At 41.1% G+C, this 12780-nt stretch overlaps 1 protein-coding gene across 4 annotated transcripts in view; it reads left to right on the top strand.

Moving 5' to 3' along the window:
• The window catches only part of F5 (coagulation factor V), a 70825-nt gene that overhangs the window by 32524 nt on the left and 25521 nt on the right, over nt 1-12780 (top strand). The window contains exons 11-14 of one of the 4 annotated variants that reach the window (XM_037740509.1): nt 3394-3544; nt 5509-5721; nt 7160-8712; nt 8821-10040. In XM_037740509.1, the coding sequence (XP_037596437.1) occupies nt 3394-3544; nt 5509-5721; nt 7160-8712; nt 8821-10040 (3137 nt within the window). Of the gene's footprint in view, nt 1-3393; nt 3545-5508; nt 5722-7159; nt 10041-12780 lie in introns of all 4 variants that reach the window. The other 3 variants (XM_037740510.1, XM_017534107.2, XM_037740508.1) reach the window with 3 other exon arrangements.

Below are 12780 nucleotides of genomic sequence, written 5' to 3'. Positions count from 1 at the left end.
CAACCTCCGTCTCCTGGGTTCAGGCAATTCTCCTGCCTCAGCCTCCTGAGTAGCTGGGATTACAGGCACGTGCCACCATGCCCAGCTAATTTTTTGTATTTTTTTTTCAGTAGAGACGGGGTTTCACCATGTTGACCAGGATGGTCTCGATCTCTTGACCTCGTGATCCACCCGCCTCAGCCTCCCAAAGTGCTGGGATTACAGGCTTGAGCTACCGCACTCGGCCTGTCTTGTCTATTTTTAATCAGGACCCTCACTGCAGAAGGCAAGTCTAGAGTGTGGTAACATATGTTTTCTTAGCTTCAAATCCCACGACTGTTGGTATTGGATGTGATGAGCAAGTTGATTAGCCTTTCCTAATTTCTCCCTTTTGTCAAATGGGCAATACCCCTCCTAAAAATGTTACAGGTCTGTTTGTGGGTTCAGTGAGATACCATCTGGTAAAAGTGTATAGCTCTTTACCAGTCTTTGTTATTTTTAGAGACCTGCAGTAGGGAGAGAGAGGAGAGATTCTCTGAAAACAACCACGTTTAGAGACACAGTTCCTAGTGAAATTGAACCCAGATAATGATCCATCTCTGTTGAGACTATACAGAAGAATGTGAACAAATATACTGAATTTCTGAGTTTGCATTGAAGAATTATAGTCTCATATTATTAAACTAAAATTCCCAATTATGCTAAACTATAACCAAAGAGGTCTTATCTCAAGGCATACCACATAAATATATGTCGAGAAAAAATCAGAAATGAATTTCTGGACACATGGAAGATCCTGATTTATTGAGCTAGGAAAGGAAACAGGTAGGAGAAGCATACTTTTCTATTGCAACCTTCTGTTCTATCCTTCGCAATTATTCAGATCATATTCAGTTAATCATTCATGTTGAAAGGTGTGCAATTACAGAGATAGACAGACTTTCAGTTGCCATGGTGAAATGAGACTTTTCTTTTGGGTGTTTTTTTTTTTCTTTTGAGACAGAGTCTCGTTCTGTCACTCAGGCTGGAGTACAGTGGCATCATCTTGGCTCACTGCAATCTCTGCCTACTGGGTTCAAGTGATTCTCCTGCCTCAGCCTCCCTAGTAGCTGAGATTACAGGTGCCCATCACCACGCCTATCTAATTTTGGTATTTTTGTTTTGTTTTGTTTTGTTTTTGAGATGGAGTCTCCCTCTGTCACCAGGCTGGAGTGCAATGGTGTGATCTACTCACTGCAACCTCTGCCTCCAAGTTCAAGTGATTCTCCTGCCTCAGCCTCCTAAATAGCTGGAACTACAGGCATGTGCCACCATGCCCAGCTAATTTTTGTATTTTTAGTAGAGACGGGGTTTCACCATGTTGGTCAGGATGGTCTCAATCTCTTGACCTTATGATTTGCCTGCCTCGGCCTCCCAAAGTGCTGGGATGACAGGCGTGAGCCACCATGCCTGGCTAATTTTTGTATTTTTTAGTACAGACAGGGTTTCACCATGTTGGCCAGGCTGGTCTTGAACTCCTCACCTCAGGTGATCCACCCCCCTCAGCCTCCCAAAGTGCTGGTATTACAGGTGTGAGACACCACGCCCGGCTCTTTTGGGATGTTTTAATCTCTGAATTTTCTGATCTGTTCTGTTTGCATTTGCATATTACCTTCAGCTCTAACATGTGCTGTGTACAAAATGGACTCTCATAAATGCCTGAAATAGATGGCTTCCATAGTTCCAAGAACTGTGTTGCTTTGGTTCCTGAGAACTCAGTAGTGTAGGTAATTTGCTAGAACACTAATGACTGAATACAGCATTTTTTAACTTTTAAGTTCAGGGGTCCATATGCAGGATGTGGTTTATTACGCTGGTAAATATATGACATGGAGGTCTGTTGTACTGATTATTTCATCACCCAGGAATTGAGCCATTAGTTATTTTTCCTGATCCTGTCCCTCTTCCACCCTCCATCCTCCAATAGGCCCCAGTGTGTATTGTTCCCTTATATGTGTCCATGTGTTCTCATCATTTAGCTCTCACTTGTAAGTGAGAACATGCAGTATGTGTTTTCCTGTTCCTGTGTTAATTTACTTAGGATAATGGCCTCCAGCTCCATCTGTGTCCCTGCAAAGGACATAATCATGTTCTTTTTGATGGCTGCATAGTATTCCATGGTGTATATGTACTACATTTTCTTTATCCAGTCTATCATTGATGGGCATTTGGGTTGATTCCATGTCTTTGCTATTGTGAAGAGTGCTGCAGTGAACATATGCATTCATGTGTCTTTATAACAGAATGATTTATATTCCTTTGGGTACATACCCAGTAATAAAATTGCTGGCTTGAATGGTATTTCTGACTTTAGGTCTTTGAGGACTCACCATGGTGTCTTCCACAGTGGTTGAACTAATTTACACTCCCTCCCACCAAGACTGTAAAAGCATTTCTTTTTCTCTACAACCTTGTCAGCATCTGTTAGTTTTTGACTTTTTAATAATAGCCATTCTTACTGGTCTGAGATGGTATCTCACTGTGGTTTTGATTTGCATTTCTCTAATGATCAATGATGTTGAGCTTTTTTCATATGCTCTTTGGCCACATATATGTCTTCTTTTGAAAAGTGTCTGTTCACGTCTTTTGCCTACTTTTTAATGGGGCTATTTGTTTTTTTTTCTTGTAAATTTAAGTCCTTTATAAATGCTGGATATTAGGCCTTTGTCAATACATAGTTTGTAAAAATTTTCTCCCATTCTGCAGGTTGATTATTCTGTTGATAGTTCCTTTTGCTGTACAGAAGCTCTCTAGTTTAATTAGATTTCATTTGTCAATTTTTGCTTTTGTTGCAATTACTTTTTGTGTCTTCATCATGAAAGCTTTGCCCATGCCTATGTCCCAAATGGTATTGTCTAGGTTATCTTCCGGAGCTTAATAGTTTGGGGTTTCACATTTACATCTTTTTTTTTTTTTTTTTTTTTTTTTTTTGAGATGGAGTCTTAACGTTGTCACCCAGGCTGGAGTGCAGTGGCGCAATCTCGGCTCACTGAAACTTCCGCCTCCTGGGTTCAAGCTATTCTCCTGCCTCAGCCTGCCTCCTTAGTAGCTGGGATTTGCCTCGGCCTCCCAAAGTGCCAAGATTACAGGCATGAGCCATCGTGCCCGGCCTACATTTAAGTCTTTAATCCATCTTGAGTTAATTTTTGTTTATGGTGTAAGGAAGGAGTCCAGTTTCAATGTTCTGCCTATGGCTAGCCACTTATCCCAGAACCATTTATTAAATAGGGAAGGCTTTCCCCATTGCTTGTTTTTGTCAGGTTTCTGGCAGATCAGATAGTTGTAGGTGGGCAGCCTTATTTCTGAGTTCAGTATTCTGTTCTATTGGTCTATGCATCTGTTCTTGTACCAGTACTATGCTGTTTTGTCCTCCAGAGGGCAGCAGACATCGAACAGAGGGCTGTGTTTGCTGTATTCGACGAGAACAAAAGCTGGTACCTTGAGGACAACATCAACAAGTTTTGTGAAAATCCTGATGAGGTGAAACGTGATGACCCCAACTTTTACGAATCGAACGTCATGAGCAGTAAGTCAGAGTACTATTTTTGTTCATCAGTTTTTCACTCCTGTGGTTGAAATATGACTGTGCCTAGAGTCAGAGACATGGATTAGAATCCACTCGCTAAAGAGCACCTCCAATCCTCACTTCCAGTCCAAAGACTTGGTGATGAAATCCATGGGTGACATCATAGCAAAATTTTTAAGCAAGAGGTCAAAGGCTCTCTATCCTTAGAAATGGACTTGGTCTTCTGTTCCAAGCGTGTGGGTATGTGTGCACATGCACATGTGTGTGTACACGTATGCACGTGTGCACACACAGACATACTCTGGGCAGTGAGGAACAGGATGAGGGGCTGGGGGTAATGGAAGATGTTACAGTCCATGTCAGTAGCATCCAAGAACTTTAGACTGAGTTCAGGGTGAATATTCTATATGGCCAGGGCAGAAACAAGGCAAATAATCCAAAGATGGATTAACACATCAAAGTAGGGCAAAATGACTACAGGGACCTAAGAGTCTTGGAAATTCAATGCATGAAGAAGTTTAAAGTGGTCAGTAAGAAGTTCAGGACAGAAGGAATTTCCTGAACGAGGGTTCCGGCATTTGCTGCAGTTCTAAAGTTCCGTAGTCAAAAGCACTGCCATGGCAGTCTGAGAGAAATGTCACTGAGCCAGTTGGAAGCAAACTTCTCCACAACAGCCAGGGTCCCCCTAGTGAGTCCCCTCTCAGAGTCTACAGTCATGGTAATCACCTTCTCTCTTAGGTAATCACACATGTGAGGATGATTTCTCCATGTTCTGTTCATATAGCTTCAGACGACTGACAGCTACAGATTATCAGAGCTCACAGGTGCCAGACAAATAATTCAGACAGAAAATTACTCTCAGCTTTCTTTGCATCACTTCCTTTTGGCAGTGAATCGATCATCGTTCTAGACTAGTGCTGTCCAATAGAAAGTACATATGAGCTACATATGTAATTTAAAATTTCCTGATAGCCACATTGAAGAGAGAAATAGGTGATATTAATTTTAGTAACATGTTTTACTTAACTCAATATACCCTAAATATTACCATTTCAACACATAATCAATATAAAAGTTAATGATATTTACTTTATTACTAAGTATTTGAAATCCAATGTATATTTTACACTCACAGCATACCTCAATCCAGTCTTCCCACATTGCAAGTACTCATAGCCACTTGTAGCCAATGGCTACCATATTGAACAATGCAGTTATAGACGATTTAGAAAAACATCTAGAATGAGGTACAAACTAATAATAATATATCATGTAAGTTATTCAAGTGACTTAAGTGATTTAAGTAGGTATTTAAATATTCGTTAACATCAGCCATTACACTGGTACTAAGGCTGAGAGTGGTAATCCATGTAGATATGAGCCCTGCCCTCATAGAAGTCAAACCTTTGATTTTTTACTGCTATGCTTAGTATATAATAAAAATATTCCCTACAGCTGTGTCCCTTTTAACAATAATGAAAATGTATGAACTGGATACCCGAAACTGTGGGTACTATCTAGATTATAAGACAGAGCAATAAAAACTAAAAAATATGCTAAATGGTCTTTACTTTTAGGTACATTACTTATTATCCAATGACTAATGTTATCAAAAAGATGAATTTCTTATATTAGGCCTCCAAGTGGAATTATTGGAATATCTTTAAAGGCAGAGAGTGGAACACAAAATATTTACTATACATTTGATGAATGAATAAATCAATATAAATGGAAGGTTTATCTTTTTCTTGATATTTCTCTTTTGGCTAATTTAGAAGAATAATCTCTCATTTGAGAATTCTGAGTTTGATCTTCTAGTCACATGTTAGATCAGATAAAGCTTATCTTGGATAATCACTGTTTTGACACAGCCATATTAACAGAGACATTTATCTTAGGTATAATTAGACACATGCCCTTTTGTTGGCATAGACCTAGAATTTTAACAGATTTTACTCTTTCAGCTATCAATGGCTATGTGCCCGAGAGCATACCTACTCTTGGATTCTGCTTTGAGGACACTGTTCAGTGGCACTTCTGTAGTGTGGGGACCCAGAATGACATTTTGACCATCCACTTCACTGGGCACTCATTCATCTATGGAAAGAGGCATGAGGACACCTTGACCCTCTTCCCCATGCGTGGAGAATCTGTGACGGTCACAATGGATAATGTTGGTGAGTAAGAGCCTGGACGTTCAGAGAGGCAGCTTGCTTTGAATTTCTGGTCTATAAAGGTCTGCGGGCAGCTCTCCAGGCTGCCAGGGCTCCTCTGTTTATCTCCCTGATCCCCTGCAGGCTTTTCTTTCAATGTTTCTCATGATTTCTCTTTGAGAAATTAATGACTTAAATGGATCCAGTCCTTTAATGTGGGTTATATTTCTCCTTCTCGGGGCAAAGTAGGAAGTAAAGACATACAACAGCAGAAAAATAAGGCATAACTCTGAGGAAGAAGCATAAATATTTTGGCCACAAAAGAGAATTTCTTTGATCAAAATGCCCTTTTCAGTTTTTTTGCGACAGCCATCTTCAGTCATCAGGTACAGTGCCTCAGAGGCTGCTTCAGCACCAGCTTTGGAGTTCGTCAGGCTGGAGTGCAAGTCCTGATCTGCCACTCAATTGCTGTATAACCTTACACAAATTATGTGGCCTCGCTGAGCCACAAATCACACCTCACAGAGTTACTTTGACCATTCAAACAGTAATATGTGCCAAGTGCCTAGCACTCAGTAGATACCAGCAATGGTAACTATTGGAGACTCACCAAGAAATTTTTTTCAGACGGAGTCTTGCTCTGCCACCCAGGCTGCAGTGAAGTGGCATGATCTCGGCTCACTACAACCTCCGCCTTCCAGGTTCAAGCGATTCTCCTGCCTCAGTCTCCTGAGTAGCTGGCACTACAGACTAATTTTTTGTATTTTTAGTAGAGATGGGGTTTCACCATATTAGCCAGGATGGTCTCTATCTCCTTGCCTCATGATCTGCCTGCCTTGGCTTCCCAAAGTGCTGGGATTACAGACGTGAGCCACCGCACCTGACCCCAAGAAATCTTTAGTGTGCCAGCAATGCATGTCATTTCGAAGATTCAAAGTTGCCCTCTTGAATTGCTTATTACTTAGAAACATCTAAATGTCTCTTATATGTGGGGATAGACCTCATCATCATCCCCTTAACTCTATTTCTAAAATAAGATGTGCTGTTATTTATGATATTAAAAGTTCATTTTATTTTTGATTCACCCCTTTCTTAATATATTCTCAAACAGTGAGATACTACCTGTCCTGAAAGACCTTTTTCTCCCCTAATCTCCACTAACTAATACTTTTGGTTTGTATTCTGTTAAATGAAATAAATGCACTAGTCATGTGCTTAGAGTCGCAGCAATGTCAAATTGCTTTAGAAAAAAAAAGTTTCTTAAACATTTCATTCTCATTTTCTCTCCTTATGTTATTGTGACCCAGTAATCAATAGTTCACAGATAAGCAGTAGTCCACAGCCCATACTTGAATGTCCCTGACTAAAGTTTATTAGAAATGACCTGCCACAATGGATTCTTATGTTTGCATGTCTTTTCTCAGACTTCCAGATCTCTCTTCTCTCTGTCTCTCTTCTGCAGGAACTTGGATATTAACTACCATGAATTCCAATCCAAGAAGCAAAAAGCTGAGGCTGAAATTCAGGGACGTTAAATGTATTCGAGATGATTATGAAGACTCATATGAGATTGAGATTTATGAACCACCAGAATCTTCGGTCATAGTTACACGGAAAATGCACGATCCTTCAGAAAATGAAGATGAAGAGAGTGATGCTGACTATGATTACCAGAATAGACTGGCTTCAGCATTAGGAATTAGGTCACTGAGAAATTCATCACTGAATCAGAAAGAAGAGGAGTTCAATCTTACTGCCCTAGCTCTGGAGAATAACAGTGAATTTATTTCTCCAAACACAGATATAACTGTTGGTTCAAATTATTCTTCCCCAACGAATATTAGTAAGCTCACTGTCAGTAACCTTGCAGAACCTCAGAAAACCCCTTCTCACCAACAAGCCACTATAGCTGGTTCCCCACAGAGACACCTCATTGGCAAGAACTCAGTTTTCCATTCTTCCAGAGCAGAGCATTCCAGCCCTTATTCTGAAAACCCTATAGAGGATCCTCTACAGTCAGATGTCACAAGGATACATCTACTTTCACTTGGTGCAGGAGAATTCAGAAGTCAAGAACATCCTAAACATAAGGAACCCAAGGTGAAAAGAGACCAAGCAGCAAAGCACAGGTTCTCCTGGATGAAATCACCAACAGATAAAATTGGGAGGCATCTAAGCCAAGACAATGGTTCTTCTTCCAGAATGAGGCCCCGGAAGGACCTTCCTAGTGATCTGTTACTCTTAAAACAAAAGAATCCATCTAAGATTCTGGTTGGGAAATGGCATTTGGCTTCTGAGAAAGGTAGCTATGAAGTAATCCAAGATACTGATGAAGACACAGCTGTTAACAATCAGCTGATCAGCCCTCAGAATGCCTCACGTGCCTGGGGAGAAAGCACCCCTCTTACCAACAAGCCTGGAAAGCCGAGTGGCCACCCAGAGTTTCCTAGAGTTAGACACAAAATTCTACAAGTAAGACAGGATGGAGGAAACAGTGGACTGAAGAGAAGCCAGTTTCTCATTAAGACACGAAAAAAGAGAAAAGAGAAGCATACACACCATGCTCATTTATCTCCAAGGGCCTTTCACTCTCTAAGAAGTGAAGCCTACAACATATTTTCAGAAAGAAGATTTAATCATTCCTTGTGGCTCCATAAATCCAATAAAACATCTCTTCCCATAGACCTCAATGAGACATTGCCCTCTGTGGATTTTGGCTGGATACCCTCACTTCCTGACCATAATCAGAATTCCTCAAATGACACTGGTCAGACAAGTTCTCCAGATCTTTATCAGTCAGTGCCCCCAGAGGAACGCTATGAAACATTCCCTATTCAAGACCCTGATCAAATGAACTCTACTTCAGACCCTAGTCACAGATCCTCTTTTTCAGAGTTCAGTGAGATGCTTGACTATGACCAAAATCACAAGTCCTTCCCCACTGATATCAGTCAAATGTCCCTTTCCTCAGAACATGAAGTCTGGCAGACAATCACCTCTCCAGACCTCAGCCAGGTGACCCTCTCTCCAGAACTTAGTCAGACAAACCTTTCCCCGGAACTGGGTCAGATTTCTCTTTCTCCAGACCTCGGTCAGATGGCTCTCTCTCCAGACCTCAGCCAGGTGACCCTCTCTCCAGAACTCAGTCAGACAAACCTTTCCCCAGAATTGGGTCAGATCCCTCTTTCTCCAGACCTCAGTCAGACGACTGTCTCTCCAGAACTTAGTCAGACAAACCTTTCCCCAGAACTGGGTCAGATTCCTCTTTCTCCAGACCTCAGTGAGATGACTCTCTCTCCAGAACTCAGCCAAACAAGCCTCTCTCCAGACCTCAGCCAGGTGACCCTCTCTCCAGAACTTAGTCAGACAAACCTTTCCCCAGAACTGGGTCAGATTTCTCTTTCTCCAGACCTCAGTCAGATGGCCCTTTCTCCAGACCTCAGCCAGGTGACCCTTTCTCCAGACCTCAGTCAGACAAACCTTTCCCCAGAACTAGGTCAGATCCCTCTTTCTCCAGACATCAGTCAGACAACTGTCTCTCCAGACATCAGTCAGACGACTCTCTCTCCAGAACTCAGCCAGACAAACCTCTCTCCAGACCTCAGTCACACGACTGTCTCTCCAGAACTCAGTGAGACAAACCTCCCTCTAGACCTCAGCCACGTGAATCTCTCTTCAGACCTAAGCCAGACAAACCTCTCTCCAGAACTCAGTGAGATGCCACTCTTTGGAGATCTCAGTCAAATTCCTCTTTCCCCAGACCTCGACCAGATGATGCTTTCTCCAGACCTTGGTGAGACAGACCTTTTCCCAGACTTTGGTCAGATATCCCTTTCCCCAGACTTCACCCAGGTGACTCTTTCTCCAGACCTCAGTGAGACCATCCTTCTCCCTGATCTCAGGCAGATATCACCTCCTCCAGACCTCAATCAGATATTCTACCCTTCTGAATCTAGTCAGTCATTGCTTATTCCAGAATTTAATGAGACTTTTCCTTATTCAGACATTGGTCGCACGCCATCTCCTTCATCTCCTACTCTCAATGACACATTTCTATTGAAGGAATTTAATCCACTGGTTATTGTTGGCCTCAGTAAAGATGGTACAGATTACATTGAGATTATTCCAAGGGAAGAGGTCCAGAGCAGTGAAGATGACTATACTGAAACAGATTATGTGTCCTATGATGACCCCTACAAAACTGATGTTAGGACAAACATCAACGCCTCCAGAAATCCTGACAACATTGCAGCATGGTACCTCCGCAGCAACAATGGAAACAGAAGAAATTATTACATTGCTGCTGAAGAAATATCCTGGGATTATTCGGAATTTGTACAACGGTTTGGCCAGTTTTCTCCCTTTTTATTCTCATTTTTCCATTACTGTTGAAAAAAGTAGCTACAACAATTCAGGGAGATAATTCTGGGCAAATTATACTGAGAACAGTTTGGTTTCCCTATTGCAAGTTGGTCTGTACTATTTCCTTTGTCAATTCCAAGACTGCTTCTTTACTTTAAATGACCCTGGACAGTATAAGAATAGTCACTGTGAGAACTTTATAATATTCTATAATTAAGCCTTCTTCTGTGTCCTCTCCTCTTACTACCCATGTATCTACTGACTCTTCTTGCTCCAGGCAGAGCCCAACCTATCCATAGCTATACGCTAATCATTATGAGTTCATTGAAGTTAGCCTCAAATCCAAACCCAAATATGATGTCCTTTTTGCATTTACTTATTTATATCAGAATTTCTAAGAGATCCAAATCACTTTTTTAAAAAGATTATTTACAATTCAGTTTTGCTTAGAGGTAGAAAGCCATGATGAGCTGGGCTCTTTTTTCTGGGATGAAGATACAGAACGAAAAAAGAGAGAGGAGGAAAGGAGCAAGGCTTAGTTAACTACAAATTCTCAGGGATATAGCATGATGACTGCACTTCGACTGTCTAGACATAGCCCATAGCTTTTACAAAAGCTGTTATACTAATGAATTAAAAAACTGAAGTGTAATTACAGTAGGCAAACACAATGTATATTGTAACTTATGCAAATGAGTTCATTAATCTGATGCCTGACATCTCCACATTAGAACTCTGTTTAAAACACTTTTCCTTATGAATTCCTATTTAAATGTTGCACCCAATACCATATGAGAACAACTAGTTATCTGAGTATTTCTAAGCAAGGCCCCAAGGCAGTAGGATGTAGGGCCTGTCCAGAGTGAATAGGGATGGAACCACGTTCAAAATCTTGTATTCCATTGGAGGCTCACAACACACTTTTATGGCAGTCAAAGTTGCTTTACCCACTCCCTTGTGTTCTGTGAATTTGCATGTTATGCTCAGAGTCTGGAAAGATGGGATTAGTAGGGGAGGTAGACCAGAAGAAAGGCAGATTGAGATTCTCTGTTGATGGCTCATGGTATATAGCAAATATTATGGGTTTGATGGATGAGTGTTTGGCTTGTTTCCACAGGCTTGGGAAATGTTGAGAGTCAGTGAGAGAATTTGACATGCTTTGGCCCTAGACTGAGCCAATAAGCTAGATGGGAATAATGGCTTTATTTATTTATAATTTTTAATTATACTTTTTATTTTGGAATTAAAAAATAGATTCACATATAGTTAAGAGAAATAATACAGAGAGCTCCTTTGAGTATCCTGAGTATTCTTCATCCAGTGTCTCCCAGGGGTAACATTTTGCAAATCTGTAATACTATATCACAACCAGCACACTGACATTGATACTGTCAAGATACAGAATGTTTCCATCACCATGAGGAGGGCAGATCACCTGAGGTCGGGAGTCCAAGACCAGCCTGACCAACATGGAGATACCCTGTCTCTACTAAAAATATAAAATTGTCCAGGCGTAGTGGCGCATGCCTGTAATCCCAGCTACTTGGGAGGCTGAGGCAGGAGAATCACTTGAACCCGGGAGGCAGAGGTTGCAGTGAGCCAAGATGGTGCCACTGTACTCCAGCCTGGGCAACAAGAGTAAAACTCTGTCAAAAAAAAAAATCCCTCTCATTACCCTTTTACAGTCACATCTACCTTCCTCCCACCATATCCCTTCCTTATTCCCTAGCAGCCAGTAGTCTGATCTCCATTTCTATAATTTTGTCATTTTAAGAATATTACATAAATGGAATCAGGCAACATGTAACCTTTGGGAACTGGTATTTTTTCACTCAGCATAATTCTCTGAAGATTCCTCCAGGTTATTGCATGTATCAATAGCTCACTCATTTTATTGCTTAGTATTCCGTTATATGAGTGTACCACAGTTTTTTGGGGGGTTGTTGTTTTATATGTATTTATGGTGTAAACATGATGTTTTAATATATTTATAAATTGTGAATTGGCTAAATCAAGCTAATTAACCTATGTATTATCTCACATACTTTTTGTGGTTAGAACACTTAAAATGTACTCTCAGCAATGTTCAAAAATATAGCATGTTATTAATCCCTACAGTCACCATGTTATACAATAGATCTTCTAAATTTATTTCTTCTAACTGAATTTTATCTTCTGATCATTTTCTCAATGTTTCACTTCTGTATCCCTTTGTTAGCCACTGTTCTACCTTCTGCTTCCATGACCTCAATGTTTTTAGATTCCACACATAAGTGCGATCCTGCAGTACTTGTCTTTCTGTGCCTGGCTTATTTTATGTCAGCATAATAACCTCCTGGTTCAGCCATGTTGTTGCAAATGACATTTCTTCTTTTTCTTTTTTTAAATGCTAGATAGTATTTCATTGTTTATGTAGATCAAATTTAAGAAATCCATTTATGGCCGGGCACGGTGACTCAAGCCTGTAATCCCAGCACTTTGGGAGGCTGAGGTGGGCAGATCACGAGGTCAAGAGATCGAGACCATCCTGGCCAACATGGTGAAACCCTGTCTCTACTAAAAATACAAAAAAATTAGCCAGGTGTGGTGGCACGTGCCTTTGGTCCAGCTACTCCGGAGGCTGATGCGGAAGAATCGCTTGAACCCAGGAGGCAGAGGTTGCAGTGAGCCGAGATTGGGCCCCCACACTCCAGCCTGGTGACAGAGCAAGACTCCATCTCA

Source organism: Cebus imitator, unplaced genomic scaffold (genome assembly GCF_001604975.1).
Source record: "Cebus imitator isolate Cc_AM_T3 unplaced genomic scaffold, Cebus_imitator-1.0 Scaffold84, whole genome shotgun sequence".
In the NCBI taxonomy this organism is placed as follows: Eukaryota; Metazoa; Chordata; class Mammalia; order Primates; family Cebidae; genus Cebus; species Cebus imitator.
This window is presented reverse-complemented; position numbering and strand designations above follow the sequence as displayed.